The 17,444-nt window shown below is 37.1% G+C and overlaps 2 protein-coding genes and 1 long non-coding RNA gene across 3 annotated transcripts; 1 reads left to right on the forward strand and 2 right to left on the reverse strand.

Annotated features, from left to right (window-relative positions):
• Positions 1-704: 704 nt before the first annotated feature.
• LOC103705862 (ACT domain-containing protein ACR12-like) lies at positions 705-10,086 on the forward strand. The gene is made up of 10 exons (XM_008789750.3): positions 705-1,069; positions 1,866-1,920; positions 2,599-2,721; positions 3,426-3,520; positions 4,357-4,435; positions 4,527-4,586; positions 8,375-8,430; positions 9,151-9,256; positions 9,336-9,404; positions 9,727-10,086. The coding sequence occupies exons 1-10, from the start codon at positions 882-884 to the stop codon at positions 9,787-9,789; spliced, it is 894 nt and encodes a 297-aa protein (XP_008787972.1). The 5' UTR covers positions 705-881; the 3' UTR covers positions 9,790-10,086.
• Positions 10,087-11,868: 1,782 nt separating this feature from the next.
• Positions 11,869-12,610, reverse strand: LOC103707939. Its single transcript, XR_005514966.1, has 3 exons — positions 12,528-12,610; positions 12,285-12,314; positions 11,869-12,184 (listed from the first exon to the last, which is right to left on the reverse strand). It is a non-coding gene; the product is annotated as an uncharacterized LOC103707939 (long non-coding RNA).
• Positions 12,611-13,069: 459 nt separating this feature from the next.
• Positions 13,070-13,885, reverse strand: LOC120103974 (ABSCISIC ACID-INSENSITIVE 5-like protein 1). Its single transcript, XM_039133924.1, has 2 exons — positions 13,241-13,885; positions 13,070-13,138 (listed from the first exon to the last, which is right to left on the reverse strand). The coding sequence occupies exons 1-2, from the start codon at positions 13,883-13,885 to the stop codon at positions 13,070-13,072; spliced, it is 714 nt and encodes a 237-aa protein (XP_038989852.1).
• Positions 13,886-17,444: the final 3,559 nt, after the last annotated feature.

Below are 17,444 nucleotides of genomic sequence, written 5' to 3' on the forward strand. Positions count from 1 at the left end.
TTGAAGATACTATTAGAAAACTATCTCCGCCAAACTGTATCCTTTGCATATGAAGGAGAAACAAGTTAAGAATTTCCATCGGTTTGCAAAATTTCAAGACACAAACTTCTAACATATTTATGCTTATGTTCTTTCATGTTTGAAACATATGTGCACATATTAAAAATCCATCGAAGTTAAGCACATGTGCACATATTAATATTGAAACATATTAAACATATGTTTGCAAAATTTCCATCGGCTGTTACCTTCATACCGTCATTCAAAACATATCCATCAAAGTTGACCTTAAGGAAACTCGAAGGTGGAAGCTCAGATGATGTTCGTCTGAGGCACTACAAAAGCAGAAGTAGAGTTTTAGATGTCTCGAGCTGTCAACAGCCTATCCGATAGACCTATGATCTCCGCAGCATACACCCAGGCTCTGTTCATCACGAACTTTGGTGTAGAACTGCTCTCTCCAAACATTCAGGTATTTCTAGCCAGCCAGATATAGTAAGCAATATATATTACTGTAATGGCCCATCGTTTAAGTGATAGGGTCAGATTAGCACCGGGCATGTGGTGGGATACCAATAAACCTGGTCACACTAGAATGAAGTATGGCTCGCAATCTCTTTCACCGCTACACCCAAGGTAGTACGGTACTCCGCGCTCAATTTAGGACTGATCTCGTTGATGGCCGAACCAAGCCACCTGTCGATAAAAAAAAGAAAACCATGAAGAAACCTCTGGATCCAGACACAATCCTATTTAGATGCTGCTTGCTTTCGAAAACACCGTAGACACCCTTTACTCTGTCCCTTGCTTTGTCTCAGGGACTGCAGAACCTACACCAACCCTTCGCATCTCCATTTCCGCTCCCTGTAACAGCAAAGGCGATGGCTTCAGCTACTGCCTTCCTCTCCTCTCACGCACTCTACTCCTCTCGCGCCCTCCGTCTCTCGAGGGCTTCCGCCCTAGGGTTTCCCCGCTCCCACTCCCTCCGTGTGGAGGTCGCCAATCCCTTTCCCTTCCTCTATGGATCGACCGCCTCCGGCGGCAGCGGACTTCTCGGAAAGATCCGAGGGTGAGCTTGGATTCACTTTTTGGTTTGGTTGGGCTGCTTGGTCTTTGTTTTCTTGATGATTTGAGTCATGATGAAAATTTTGTTCCCTTAATCTGGATTTATTTCTCTCCTCTTCTTTCTCTACTTATTCTCAAGGATATGATGCGCCTCTCTGGCAGTCAATTTGACGTGAAAATATGCATATAAAATAGTTTGGTTTGCTATGATGTTCTGTTTTCCTTTTTTCCCAACTCAATTGATCTTTGAGTTTTTGCATGTGATAATATTCATTTTTGTTTTCTTTCTTTCTTTATCTGATTAGAATTATATATTTACATGTAAATATATGATTTGGTTTCTTGAGAGCACAAGTAAGGATCTGTATAATAGGGAATACACTGTCTGTAGAATTTGATTAAATTCATAATAGTGGTAGAAAAGCAACAATTAATTACATAAGAGACTAGTAGTAATGCAATGGTTGATGGTTCACACTGCTGGTGAAAGAGCAGGGTAGAAAAGTGACACTAATCTTGTTAATTGTAATTCTCTATCAAAAAATTTGAGTATAGGACCTGGCACCACATGTTGATACATGTTGTTTTGCTTTCATTTTCTTTGTTCACCGTTTCATACATATATCTTAAATTGCAAATAGAAAAAAAAAATTTTATTAAGGTTGTCATATATCTATGATATTCAATGCTAAATTTTCTTTGGTGGGAGACAATGTTTTGTGGCGCCACTGATTACATGTGCAGCATAAACATTTTTTAGAAATCATCATTAAGTATATCTTAAAGTCTTTGCTCTGCAGGAGTGGTTTTCAATCTTCTGTCGATTCAGCAGACACATTGGGATCTTCCTCCTCGGTATGTGAAATCATCCTTCATCTGTGATGTGTCTATTAACAACAATCTTCTCTATGAAGGTTCGAACAGTTGTATTATGCGCAATTATGCTTTGGGTGGAAAGATGCAATGCTTCTTTTAATGATTCTCTTTGCTTAACATTTTGTTTTGTCCTACTTTACTAGTACGAAGTCTTGAATCTTTATTGTGTATCTGCCAAAACCTGTGATGATCATACTACTCAGGCATGAAGACTAAGTGGGTTCATGATTGCCTTAAAGAAGATATGGAATTCTGGAATAAATAGTGGAAAGCTATTATCATCATCTTTTTTAATTTAAACTAATGTGAGCATTTAACCAGTGCCAACTGAAAATCTATGTATTGTTTCAGCAGAAGCTATAGTTAAATAATTGGTAAAAGAAAGAAAACAAAAAAAAAGATTTTATTATTTAGAAAACTAGAACAAGTATATTATGAAAATCCGGTCTCCAAGATGAAACTACATTTCTTGTGCAAATGCAATATTCTCCTGTTTAATTTATGAAATGTTGGGGCAAAGTAGGGGAGCTTGCTTGGGCTATCTGCAGTTTTTGTGTACTTTAAATTTGTTTTCTCCTGAAATTGTATGAAATTTTTTGATACCATTGGATTATATTGTTTTGATGTCCACTATTTTGACAAAGTTCTTTGTGGCAGATGTCTGACCAAGAGAAGAATGTGGTTCCAATGCCAATTGTGTTGATCGATCAAGATTCGGATCCAGATGCAACAATTGTGCAGATTAGTTTTGGGGACCGTCTGGGGCCACTTGTTGACACGGTGATGTTACTGTTTTTCCTTGTTCTCAGTTAAAAAAAAGGTCACACCTTATCCTAGAATATCCTTGCTGGATGTATTTTCAACTCTCTTGCAGTTGTTAACTTTGTGGTGTAAATAACATGGTGATCCTCTGTCATGCAGTTGTCCTCTATTCTTTTAAAAAATATCTTGTAATCTTTTACCCCCCCCCCCCCCCCCCCCCCCCCCTCTTCTCTCTTTTCTGGTTGATGTTTCCACTATCACTAGCAAGATCATTAACTATTTTGTCACTGATGGAAGTCTATATAAAAGCAATCTATACAGCACCCATAAAAAAGGAGATTTTCTGGATTTTTTCCAAATTATTTTCTTTGTTTTGTGGTCAATCAACTGATTTTACAAAAATGATAATGCCTTGGACAATCTATGTTATTGAATACTCATTCAACCATTGCAGACTGTCATGAGCATTCATCTCGATTTTAGTTTGCATAATCGAGATATGAAGCATTTGAAGCCAATTATGCATTGGTAAAAGTTATACTATGGTTACATTGCACTCGGTGCCAGTATTGTGCATATCCTTGAGGGTGGGTAGGTTTGTCTAGTGTGCTTCTGAACGTGGTTATTACTTATCACTGTGACCTACAAGACAATTAGATTATTTAATATTATCTTTGTATATCTGGGTGACAGGCTACTTATCAGTTGTTAGAAATATGCAGATGAAGGCACTCAGAGATCTGGGCCTGGATGTGACCAAGGGAAGTGTGACAACTGAGCCTTCTGCTATACAGACAAAATTTTTCATTATGCGATCGTGAGTGATATTTTGTTATTTAAGATTTTTTAGTGATTTGTTTTATAATAATCTTTTAAAAGAAGTTATGGATCTTCACTCAGAGATCTGGGCCTGGATGTGACCAAGGGAACTGTAAGAGCTGAGTGTTCTATTATAAAGGAAAAAATTTTCATGACGTACAATCATGGGTGATATTTTTGTTATGAAAGATTCTACTGATTTATTTTATAATAATTTTTTAGAGTAGTTATTGATCTTCTCCATATGTGAATTTTTTTTGTTTAGTTGGTGTATCCTGCCTTGTTATTGAACTCAATCCTCATATCTGAAAATGTCGTAAACATTACAATCAGTTGATGAAGGCGGTCCTCTTCTTATTTATGCACAATATGCTATCGTCTTGGTCATTTACTCAGTGCAAACCAGAATATGCACTGTGCATATTTACCAGATTAGCCATGCAATATCTTCAACTTCTACTGGTATTGGTGATAGTTCATTGCTTGGCAAAGTAGATGTCAGACTTATTTTTATGAATATCTGATGTGGAAGTGATTCAATGGAACCAGATCTTGAAGCTATTGATGTGCCACATAATGTGCTTTGTCATTACACCAGTAGGCAAGGCCTAATGGACATACCATCCTTGGTCATGAGCTTATCCGTTATGACTGTAATAAGAACCATTTCTAAGAGTCATACAATGTTGCCATTTTCAAGTGTAATTGAAACTGATTGCCAATGAGGGCATTTTTTTCTTTGTCATTTCTTGTGGATATTGAATGGTTAGAGTTTTTGTTTTTCCCCATTTATATTGTTATCTGATCATCTAGTTGGCTTCATGAACATGCTAGGGGACGGAAGGTTGAAAACCCTGCAATGTTGGAAAAAATTCGGCTTACCATAATAAACAATCTTCTTGAGTACCACCCTGTATGTTCCTATTTTCATACTTGTCTAGATTTGACATGTATTTTAATAGTTTTTGTTCTTTAATTGCACAATCTATTTGCTGTTTCTGTAGGAATCTAGTGAGAAGCTGGCAATGGGTGAGGTTTTTGGAATAAAACCTCCAAAGAAGAAGGTAACATAGTTCTTTCTGATAGTTGAATATTGTACTACATCTTGTTGAGTCAAGCTTTATTTATGCAAAGAATCTACCTTTCTGTCATTTCTAGGTTCAATGTTTGGAATTTTGTATTAGTCTGGATCTAAGTATTTTACGTTATCCTTCATTGGCAAAATATGTTAGCTTTCCTTTTGAAGTTCTAGATTAACCAACCACTGACAAGGCAAAAACATAGAGAAATTGTGAGAAGTCCACACATGAGCTGTAAAAAGTTCCTCTCACTCGATTCAGTTGTTTCTTATTATATTGCCCAGAAAAATGGAATTGAATTTGTTATTTAATTAAACAGAAGTAGCAAAAGGTGATACTGCAACTCCTTGAGAAGCTTAGCATAAAAAATTCTTATTTTTATAACTTAAGAATTAATTCTTTATTAAGCTCTATGAAAGAATTTCCTTTAGTGAGAGTTCTGATGCTTTTGTTGCAAATTTTCAGTTATTCAGTTCTGAGTATTGCTTTATATTTACTTCAAATAAATGCCTTAAGGTTCACACAATATCACAATTCTTCAGGAAACTCGATCAAATTCTTCAGGTACTGTACCTATTTTTTGCAAATTCTCAAAATATAAGCATTTCAGGAGTTAATCTCCAGCTGTCAATAATAAACACCATTCCCTGTACTACAACATGGCTGGACCCATTTATTGGTCACAGTTCAAATGGGTTTGCTTGCTTACCTGGTTTATTTGAACACATATAAAGTATAAATAAAGAAAAATAGGATACAACATCTGGACCAGTTCTGCTAATTAAAACTTTATGAACTGTTGCAACTGGATGTTTTTAAATGTTTTGGACTATGTTGGACTTGTTATCTAACCGAACTGCAATTTATTCAAAATTTTCCTTTCATTTTGGAACTTGTTTGGTCAATTGGCCTAGTGACCTAGTTCTCCTACAGCAAAGGAATGGGTTTTGTGAGTTTAGTATTCTCTTTTCTCCTTTATTGCGTGAGAGACGGGCATGGATACTCATTCCTTTTATCAGTACATGATCTGGCCCTAAAGATAACTTAATGCTTTTTCTCTCTAGAAACACTTTGATGGGCCTAAATAAGTGCATTGTATCGGTTCGGTATCACTTTTGACATAGGAGAAACACTTTTATGAACTTAACAAGTGCAATATTCACTTGGACATCACTTACAAGAAGACTGGTTATCCTCTTTTTCAATCTTTAGAAATAAAATTATGTGCCGTATAATATTCTAGTAGTTTGGTTTCTACAACATCCAGTCATATGATAATATATGTGAACAATTTGGATCAGCGCTATTTACTTTTTGATGTGCCATATGTGTTATACGATCTTACATATCATTATTCTATTATGTCTACTTTTATCAAATGGAGGCCTTGTTGCAAAAAATGCCCAAGAACCTATAAACTCAAAGATTTGAAACAATATGAAAATGCAATATAATGCAAGCGACTAAGGCATATTTTCCTGGGCTTATGAACTATATGGACCAGGTAACATGATAGAAGAAAGGCCTGGAGGTGCGGATAATGGCAGGTGTATTAAGAGTGGGAATGCTGTAGTCTGTCAATTATCGTGACTAAGGTCCACTAAACCAGTATCGGGATCCGTACCGGTCGGCGCCCGGTACGGTTCGGTGCCATACCAAATTGATACGGATAGGGTGCCAGGCGTGCCGGTTCACATATTGGCATGTCCTTTTTTTTGAGTTTTCAAAAATATTTAATTGGTAATCACTCTTTTGGAACTTTTTCAATGATTTAAAGTCTAATTTGATATTTTTTGATATTTTTTGATATTTTTGGTGTTTCTATGATCCCGGTTAACCTAGATGATATATCTTATTGCTTTAAAATGAGACAAATCATAAAATGAACAACATAAAATATTCTCAAATCAAGCAGTGACGTAAAAATTAAAAAATAATACAATCAATTACATACATTTAAAGTCCAACATACATACTGATATCTAAAATAGCATCGAGTAGCGATGCCTCTCGTAGATATCCAGATCATCAGCGTAGTCAAAAGGCACATCAGCCCACCCCTCTAATTAAGTGGCGTAGTCTTGTACGTTCATCTCATAAGGAACACGCTCCGGGTTATAAACACTCTTCGGCCTTTTCAACAGACTCGATGCTTTAAAAAGCATCCGGTGTAGTCCACAGTGTCAACCCGATTCAAAATCGGGTTGACGCGGTGCGAACCGGCCGATTCCCACCGAGTCTGCACCGAGTTGACTAGTTCCGGCCAGTTTGGACACTTATCGGCTGGTTCCGATCGGTAAAGGACCAGTTCCAGCCGGCTCAGTAGAAGTTTCAGCCGGTATCAGTTTGCATCGAGTCTGCACCGAACCGACTGGTTCCGGCCAGTTTGGACACTTACCAGCCGGTTCCGATCGGTAAAGGACCAGCTTCGGCCGGCTTGGTAGAGGTTCCAGTCGGTACGGAGTCGGAACTAAATATATTAGGCAAACCAACCTAGTTTTGCACCAGGTCGGTTCGACACTGCCGGAACCAGATGGTTCGGTCGAGTTCGGCAGACCTTGATCGTGACCTTACATTTTTGAGGCATGCAATGGGGCTGTATGCAAAACTGTTGGAACATAAAAAATAAAAAAAAAACATGGTTTAAGCTAAGGCATTGAATGCTCAAGGCCAGGATAATCTTGATTAGGCAATCACTAAAAATTTGTGGGGAGTACATTCATCACGGTTTTGTTTGTAGGCAAGAGCATGTCTTTAAGGTCCATTCGAGGTAATTTGGCCGCCGATAAAGTTGCTTATTTCAGGTTTTCACTTAGAGCATGAAGGGCATGTGCAGGGGATCAAGTAATATAGATGGAAACACATGCTAACCTCAAGACTGGAAACCGGGATATAAAACAACATAAAAAAACTTTGCGAGTTAGATTCTTTAAGGATTTGAAAGATGGATGTATGAGGTTCTAATATCATTGGACTGGGATGACAAAGCGAGATGATTTGAAGGCTCAAGGACAAAAAATAACCACAATAGAACTGTGTTAGGCTGTGTAGGTAGGGATGTGAGAGTAATTTAGAAATGTGACAAATGACGAGGAAGTAACTGAGAGCTGATGGATATTTTAAACTTTTATGATCCTTTGCCATGGAATACAAAGGTAACATTTCTTGCAGGAAGTTACAGTTGCATTGCAATTATAATTATGCGAATATTGGATTAAAAATTTGAAATTGGTCTAATGCAAAGTATGCTACTCTCTGATTGCAAATCCACCTTTTGTGTTCTAAGAGATGGACTGCCTATTACAAGTGGAGCTGTAGTTTTTTTTTGTTGCCATGGTTGTTTCTTTGAGAGTTGTACATCAGTTCACCATTTAGTTGGTGCTAACTCAAACATTTGCAGGTGAAAGTAGTCTTTTAATTGACGTTGTACGTAAAATTTAATCTAGTTAGATTTATTCTAGGACATGGGTAAAATCTTTGCATTGTTTGTGTCCAAACTGTTAAAATCACGTTTGGAATGCTTGTTGTGACAAGCATCAGAGCATTCTTGCTAGTTAAAATATAAGGCCTTTAATTTATATTCAGTACAAAGGGTTAACTAAGTGTTATATTCAATACAAAGTGTTATACTAAATTTGTAGCACGTTTTCAACTAGGTTTTGAGTACCAATTGAGTGCATTCCTGGACCTAAAATTAGCTTTGTCTTGGATGTCTCTCATCTTGCATGCTGTTCAAACAGAAACCCTGACCTGTTAATTCTTATTATGGACAGCTTGATGTTGACATTGCAACACATATATTTGTTCAAGATGATGGACCAAAGAGAAGGTTTGTTACTTCATTTTGGTATTTATTGTTTTTGTGCTTGATATTATTAAGTTTGCTGTAAATTCAAGTAAAGTTCTAAATATTTAAAAAGGAATATGCGGTATGTTATAATATTTGAAACTCTTACTTAGTGGCAATTACTATAGTTTACCAACACGGTCTTTGGTTTCCACGCTTATTACAAGTCTTTTTTTTTTGTCATTGTCTTTATTGGTTATCTTTCTATAAGTCATCATAAAACATGAACCTTTAATTCTCATTAGATCTACATACCTCTTCTAGAATAATTAAATACTATTTAAGAGGCACACAAGCATTGAGAGTCTTGAGACAGTATGCTTGTTCTTATCAAGGTTTTCCATATCGGTATCGGATCCTGTATTGGTACCATGCTGGTACAGTGCGATACGTCCAGTACATGGGTAGGTTTGGTGTACCGAGTCTTGGTTTGATACTGATACTTTTTGGTACATCCGGCATGGGGTGGTACGTTTCGTTATAGCGAATCTTGGTTCTCACATTATTCTGCTCTGCAGCTTACTTGATGGTTATTTGCTTCCACGTGCATGGGAACCCCCCTCCCCCCTCCTTTTTTTCTTCCCTTCTTTTTCCCCCCCTTTCTCCTTGCTTTTCCTCCCTCAGGTGGTTACTGTTTTCTTAATCTGGAATTTCTTAAAATGTCACAACCCTGCTTCCTTGAACTTTTTAATACTGCTACAGCTTACTCTACATTGAGACTGCTGATCGACCTGGACTACTGTTGGAGATAATCAAGATTATAATAGACATAAATATTGATGTGGAATCAGCTGAGATCGACACTGAAGTATGTCTTCTTCTTCTTTCCAGAACAACTACCAATTGCTTTTCAAGTAAAGATATATCTATTTTATCTTATTTTACAGGGCCTGGTTGCGAAGGATAAATTCCATGTAAGCTACAGAGGTGCGGCATTGAACAACTCCTTATCGCAGGTAAGGTTATCTCTGTATTTTCTTATCAGTTTTCATAGGCAATTGGTTTGAGTCATATGTTTTTTCAAATACCTATACAGACAAAACTTCTTAGAAAATTTGCTCCAAACAAAAGGACAGTCTTATATCTCGCACTAGCTCTTCCATGTGATCTGTTTCAGAAAAAGTCCAGTAACTCGATAGAGATTGGATGAATGTGATATTTGAATAAGTATACACTGAAGGAGAGAGTTCGTGCAAAGAATGATACATGATATGATTTCTTTGACTTAATAGATAGCGCTCCATATCCTCTTATCCAGGAAATCTAATGTGCATGCAGGTGTTGACAAACTGTTTGCGTTACTACCTTAGAAGGCCTGAAACAGATGAAGACAGCTATTGATGCCTCATTCCTATGCAGCTCAAGACCACCATTGGTGCAGCTCCCCTTCCACTGTTTACAAAACTGATTCTGTAATTAGGGGCCACAAGGCACCCTTCTGTTACATCCTTTGCCGAATACATGATTATTGGTATCTGCTCTGTTCGCTGCTAACTGTAGGGGTGGACTTGAGGTCTCTATTCTGAAGTGAACTGGATGCTTTTAGCCTTTAATTTTGATTGGCTTTAGCTGCAGCTGCTTCTGTTTGTCAGAGCGATTCATTCTAATCAAATGTTGTGAATGATGATGGTTCTTTAATTTTGCTTGCCCTCCATTTTGAGCACGTGTAATTTAGGTCTGCTGCTTTGGAGTTGTCTCAAGTCTGACCACTAGGATGAAAAATACCTAGGCTGTCGCTTCTGAATTCTGCTTTTTAAACCAGAAGATTTCATATTCAGATACCAACCGCCTTTCATTTTCCAATAAAATCAAACATGGGACTATAAATATTTCATGGCGATATCTTTTCAGGGAAGTGATATCCAAGCAGAATAAGGGCATTTAGCAAAGCCTCAAAAACTATTGCTCTGATTAAAAAAAGACAGAAAATTGAATGATGCCTGATTATTTAGTTCATTTTTCATTTGATTGATTCTTTTATATCACATAACATAGTTTTCTTGATATCTCATGTTACCGGTTAGTCAAGGGTTAGCCCTGTTAGTGGTACTTTTTTGGGGATACCGTTATGTACATAAAATACTCTCTTTAGCCATAGTGACTAGGACATAATATATGGTAATGGGTCATTGCCAAATTAGCAGCTGATTGGCTTTTGGGGATCAATATATGTTGATAATTATTTTTAGTAAAAGAAGGTTGAATCTTGTTGAGGGAGAGAATTAGTTAAATCATAACATTGAAAGCATGCTAGTAGTGTTTGCCAATAAGCTAGACGCATCTCATTCTTATTGTATCTCGTATTCTAGCGTGTTTCACATATCAGGTTGTCGGCGCAACCCATGAGTGGGAAAAAAGAAAAAAGGAAGAAATTAGTAGATTACATTGAAGCTATTTATTTCTAATGCTTTGGTGTATGTTTATTATAAAACTAATATATGAGAAGTCTCAAAATTTTTCCGCTTTCAATTGTTATTTTTTATCAATTGTTCGCATCAATATTGCATGTCACATTCATCAGTGGTCATATTTTCTTACCCACCTCAGAGATCACTGACTTCTAAGATGAAGACAACAAAAAAATTACTTCTTCAAAAGCTTACTTGTAGGACTCCTATATTAATCTTGGTGACATTGTTGAGGGGAAAATATGATTCCATTTTTCAGGCTTCAAGAAATACTTTAAAAAAAAAGGACTGTTAATCAAATAAGCTATCCTTAAAACTATTTTAAGTTGAAGTTATTTGATAATGCGATCCCTTCCTTACAGAACAACATATAGACTAGGCTCAGTAGGTTGCATGCAAAAACTAGGTCATATGCGATAGAAATTTATTATGCAGAGTATCCCTGCTAGTCCCAACTTGATGCATGCCTTTGGCTAAGTTTATATTCAGGAAAAAATATTTTTGGCCAATTCCTACTAATCCTGCATGCTGGCTACCAAGACTGGTTCATATTAGACAAAATAATTGTTAACGATAACTATTACTGAGGCAGATCTCATGCCAAGGTCAGTTTATATTGGGAAAAAAAAACGTTCTGGCTAGTTTCTACTAGTCTTGGCATGTCCATTACCGGGACTAGTTCATATTTAACCAAAAAGAACAAAAAAAAACTCGATATGATGAGTTTCAACTATTCCTACTGAGACTAGTTGGTATTTTAGAAAAATTTCTCGTCACAACATATTCCAACTAGTCCTTGCATGTCGCCTAACTATACCGGCCATATTTGACTGTGTGTGAACTGGTGTCCGCATCTCGTCCAAGGAGATTTCTTGATACAAAAGACGTAAACGAAGAATTAGAGGATTGAATGGGAATATGACCATACGAAGTACAATTTCTCTGCCGAAATAAACTGATTAAAATGGTACAAGAAAAATCAATGGATTAAGCCTCAGAGCCACCCGGAATATATATAGTCGAAAAACGAACAGGGAGAAACTTTTATTCCATTTTGATTTCATGTTCTACAAAATCCATCCAAGCGTCTACAGAAAGTACTTCGACTATAATACAGCGATGATAAGACATGAATTCTATAAGAAACAGAAGCCAACAGCAACTCTCATCCCATTACTCTATTAAACTACTAAACTGGGGTCATGGGGGAACTGGAGCCGGCGATGATGGATGACATCTCACCACCACGGGCAACTGTTATGGCGACGGGGAATGCAGACGGTCTTCTGCCCATTATTTTGTGCTTGCTCATCCATTGATTCATAGAGCTGTTGACAGATTGAACAACAGAAGAAACAGGCTTAGTAATTGGGCTACTAATCGTGCAACTAGGAGTAGTCATGAATCATAAAAGGTTACGATCCGTACCAGGTGGTTCATCCTCGCCAAGTTTTTTTGCTGAAAATTAGGGAGAAAGACAACAAAATAAACCTTGTTAGTGACTGCCAAGGACAAGAGCCTTTTAATTTGTCTCTTAAGGGATTTTTTTCCCTCTAAAGATGTTCACAAGAACCTTAGGGAATAGGGAATAGGGTTTTTTACTGGGTGGTTGCCTTATAAACCATCATAACAATATTTCAAAGAAAATAAAGTTCTGCAGATCCCATTTACCTCCTCTTCTTGGAGCCTGGCATTCTCTTCTCGGAGCTGGTTAACCTTAGCCTCCAGCTCTTTCGTGTAAGCCTGCAAGGGTTTCCACAAAGAAAGGTCAAGAAATGGTTATAAATTTGGTGCTCTCGAACAATAGGTTTGTTGGTTCTTACACTGCAAAATAAAAGATTCAGGAAAAAATAGCCATCTAAATATGACCTTAATGAATAAAAAGGGGCATCTCGAAAAGACAGACACTAGTAGGCGAGCAACTCTGCTGGTGAAAATATACAATTATAATAATATATCAATATGAGATAAACAAAACTACTTCGATTATTTATTTTCCCTGTATCTTTTCCTGTTCTCTCCACCTCTACTTCAATTATCTTCTCCAAGGATAAGATACTTAAGAACACACTTTATACAAGTACAAATGCCCTCAGTTTTTTTTTTGGTAAGAAACGCCCTTTAGTTTTTGAGCACCCAATATTTTCAGATGGGTAACATAGAGTGCATGGCTCTCAAACAGTTTCACTTTTGTTTGCTGTGCTCGGCCAGCTTTAGGAAAGCCAAAGCCCAGCTAGGAAGTTACAAAATGGAAGCTTCATGGGACTATTTGACAAGCCTTCCTGAGAATGATTAGAGTTAATAATAATTAAAGCTTTTTTATTCTCCCTGGTGAGGAAATAAAAATGATTAAGACTGCCGATGAGAAGGAAAAGCATTTGTACCTGTTTTTTGGCGTGGAAGCGAGCAGCAGACTCCCTACTTCTGATCAATTTCTTCATCCGTCGCTCTATTTCCTTTTCCTCCGTCTCATTCTTCCCTTTCTTCCCCCTTCTACCTCTCTCCCATTCCATCCCCTCTCCATTGCATGGCCCAAGCCCAGCCGTAAGCAGTGATTCCCCTCTCACTTGCTGCACCGCAAAATCTGACATCTCCATCCTCCCTCCACATGCTACACTCGTCATTTGGCCAAGCGTCGATCCTTTAACCTCCATTGGAGATGCAGCAATCTCATATGGAGATGGTGATGATGACAGAGGAGGAGCGTCCGAGTCGTGAACTCTTTGTGCTCCTCCCACGTTCATCATGAGGGGTAGTCCCTCCTCTTGGATCTTTGCCCACACCTTCTCCACAATCTTCCAGTGGAGCGGCCTGGGGAGGGAGAGCGTAGGGGAGCCCTGGCGATGGATAGGGGTTGCTGGGTTGGGGTCAGCAGCAGTGGAGGTGGCGGCAGAGGTGTTAGTCTCCTCAGCAGACCAAGGATTGGTAAGAAATTTCTCCATGTTCAAGGATTCAAAGGCGTCGCAGGGCTCGAGGAATATAGTTTCGATAGATGGCTGCCTCAAAGCCGGGGGGAGCATTGGGTCCATCTCCTGCTTCCTCTTCTCCGTCTCTCGCCTCTGGCCAATGCTGAGTAGCTCGGCTCTTTGTCCAAGAGTTTCCTTCTTTTTAGTGTGAGAGGGAACGTTAGTTTGGATTTTGCTGCAGAAAGAGACAGAAAGAGAAGATTAAGTTAGTTTTGAGAATAGGAAAGCATGAACAGACATTTCTACGAGTTTATGTCAAAGCGGTGAGATGCAGACAGTTTTTTGGGCAAAGAAGGAAAGAAAAAAAGTAGAGACTGCTGATGTTGGTGGAGAAGGCCTCTTTGCTTCTCTTGATAGTTGTGAAATCTCCATGAACCATGCAAGAATAATAACAATAATAATAGTAATAAGAGCAATAGTAATATTATTAAACTAATATCTTCATAGTTGATGCGACATGCATTTTTTTATTATCATAAATTTCTTTTGGTGCAGAATAAGGGAGGATGAGGCACGCTAGGATGTGCTAATTTGATTTATTTGACATAATTTGATCTTTTTAGTATAGTTGGCAATAAAAATTTGAAGCTCGAAGGTCGAATCTATCTCTAATTTATAATGTCATTAAAATATATAGAGCACGAAACCCTCGTAGAACCTCCAAGAAATTAAAAATCCATGCTAAGAGTTGCCCCAAAATTCCTATCTCAAACAAGTCTAAAAACTACGAAAAAACAAAGATAGTCGAAGCGAATTCTTCTACTTATGTGTTATAATAAAAACCAGGTGGCTCTAATTTATTGCCTCCCTGACCATCAAAGGAAGAAATAGTAATGTGATTAACCCGAAACAGAGTATGCTATGAAACATTTTAGAATCATAGATGAAATGAATAGAATGATAGAGAACTAAAGAGTTGTGGAGAGGCCCAAATGCCAAACCTTGAGACCAAGTTTAGAAATGCTAGGAATCTCGACTAACTTCCACTCAATCTAAAAATCTGGATGCATTACCTACGAATTCATTCCTGTCGAAATTAATGGAACCCAAACCCTACTTTGCGTGAGAGAGAGAGAGAGAGAGAGAGTGAGAGAAAGTTCCAACTTCCACGTGGAAGGAAGACAATGTAGGAGCATTACGTTACTCACACCTCAGCCTCGCTTTATTACCCCATGTATATAAGATCGGTATCTCTAAATGTCTTATATTAGTTTAACTCCTCTCTGTACCACTAACCATGGTCATTATATCTCCTGGGCCCAAAGGGGAGATCAATTCGATTGTTTTTTTTCTTAGCTACCAAGAATCGCAAGAGTTTTGCAATTATGCATCACCGTAAGTTATGGATCTCCCTCCAATTAGTTTTACATGCATACACCCCCTCTACCTGCCTCCACTCATATCTTTCTTGGATTATCAGTGGAATTTTGTAATGTCAAGAATTAGCAGTGCAAGGTATAATTAATCTTATTAGGTTGTTTGCGTAAAAGGTCTAGATGTTGAGAATGAAATGCTCATAGTTGTTTCAATTTTTCAGTGGAAAGACCTAACATGATGAATATAAGCATATTGATGATGGTGATTTTGATTTTTTTTAAAAAAAAATGTTGTTAGAGATCAGTTTAAGCACAGCAATATTTAAAAAAGGCACCTAGGACTTTTACACTGGTGAGGACACTAGTGCCAAAGGGATGAAAATATCTTTGTTTAGGCTTCTGTATTTTTACATAACAATAATTGGATTTATAGAATGAGGATTTATATTTTTTCCTCTCATTTTAACTAATTATCACCAGGGCTTGCAACGTGGGTTGTTGAATATCCATAATGAAGCTATTGACTCTGATTCAACATAAAAGTAGCCTCTGCTGGTAAGTCAGAACAGTGTTTTGAATAAATGGGTGACAGGAGCATAATTTTCAACATAAAGATGTCGAAAGAATAAAACAAATAACTAGAATATAGCCCCCCCCCCCCCCCCCCCCCCCCCCTTTTTTTGAGATAGCGAAAGAGTATATCTTGAGTTTACAAACTCTAAAGAGAGGTAAAAAGGAATTTTCTTTTCCAAAGTAGAACAAGTAAAGCATAACACAACGAACAAACCGAAGGGAAAAAGAAACCCCCAGCCATCATACTTGTCATGTTTGGACTACATGATTAGTTAACCAGAAGCACAAGAATGAAGCTCTTACAGATCGGACTAATCTAATTATTGTAGGACATCAGTTCAAATCCAAATCAACTTTCTCTATTATATGCGCGCGCGCGCGCACACATATATATATATATATATATATAATCTTATAATCCTAAAAGATGAGAGCAACTAAATTGCATGGAGATTGGATGTATTGGAAGCTAGGATTTGAGAGGAAATCCTGTACTTTTGCAATCTTCATTTTCTATAGTAAAACTTTTACATCATTTCTGTCCATAGACGTAGGTCAATAAATCAAACTATATAAATGTCGTGTGTTATTATTGCTCTTTCTTGTTTCTTCTTATTTCATTATTCTCCTTGTCTGTTGTAATAGATATAATAATGAATCCTCATTTGTTTAAGAAGATAAAAAAGCATGCAATTACATATTTATCTTTGTAATCTTTTTGTTGGATAAGTGATAGAGGGGGCCTTTTTGGTTAATAAGAAGAAAAAAAAGAGCATGGAACAAAAGGCAGATCTGTTGCAAGTTTAGTTTGCAACCACTGATTCATCTGAATTACAGTATTGTGTTATATAATACTATGATTAACACTTAAAAAGGATTATATTACATTTGCTTCTAAGGTTGTCTTATACATCTCACAAGTTCATTTCTTTTTAGAAGATTTATTTTTCATAAGTTTTTTTTTCCCATAATGACGATGACTTCAAATTATATTATTCTTTTCTTCTAGTTGGTGAAGCTATGACGTGTTTTAAAAGCATTTATTATTTTAGTCATAATAGCTTGTCTTATAAATGCTAAACAACCACCATATCTTTGACATAGCAACCGCATTTACTTCACCATCTTATGATTATTATAAGCGAGACTATGTTTACAACAATGTTTTACTAAACTAATTATGGATCATCAAACTTGAATCCCCTTATTTCAATCCGCATTGTAAATTTTTCGCTTATGTAATCTCTAAACAACAAAGTGGTATTCCTACCTCAGATTTTGATGTTTAAATGGCATGCTCTGATGTTCGCAAGATCAAACCTTTTTCAATTCTTTTCATTCCATTCTTTTCTCCTTTTCATTTATACATAACAGACGTGCTTAAACAAAAGAAATCAGACCTTCTGATTTGTATCTTCACAACAACATTCACGTCTTCAATTTCATATGCATCAACCTGATCATCACTGGTTTGCACCTAAAGAATAAAGAATGATCCTTGGAATACTTGAGACGTAAGCATATAAAGCCATCATTGCGGTTTCTCATGGCATAATGGCTTCAGACTATCTTGCTGATTAAAAAAAACAAAAACAAAAGACAAAGTAAGTATCAAACCAAGTTGAACCTAACCTTCATCCACGCTGAGTTTTTTTTTTTTTTTTTTTTAATATCCCACCTTCTTGGCAATCTCGTAGTAATGAATTGGACGCGGATTTGCCAAGGCATCCCTC

The sequence above is a fragment of the Phoenix dactylifera genome, chromosome 14 (assembly GCF_009389715.1).
Source record: "Phoenix dactylifera cultivar Barhee BC4 chromosome 14, palm_55x_up_171113_PBpolish2nd_filt_p, whole genome shotgun sequence".
NCBI lineage: Eukaryota > Viridiplantae > Streptophyta > Magnoliopsida > Arecales > Arecaceae > Phoenix > Phoenix dactylifera.

Excerpts from the sequence above, each read along its gene's own strand:
- LOC103705862 (XM_008789750.3), top strand. The coding sequence starts at position 882 with ATGGCTTCAGCTACTGCCTTCCTCTCCTCTCACGCACTCTACTCCTCT. Across the intron at positions 1,070-1,865 it reads CTTCTCGGAAAGATCCGAGG|GAGTGGTTTTCAATCTTCTG; the intron begins GTGAGCTTGGAT and ends TTTGCTCTGCAG. Across the intron at positions 3,521-4,356 it reads AAATTTTTCATTATGCGATC|GGGACGGAAGGTTGAAAACC; the intron begins GTGAGTGATATT and ends TGAACATGCTAG.
- LOC120103974 (XM_039133924.1), bottom strand. The coding sequence starts at position 13,885 with ATGGACCCAATGCTCCCCCCGGCTTTGAGGCAGCCATCTATCGAAACT. Across the intron at positions 13,139-13,240 it reads GCTTCCACGCCAAAAAACAG|GAAGGCTTGTCAAATAGTCC; the intron begins GTACAAATGCTT and ends AATCATTCTCAG.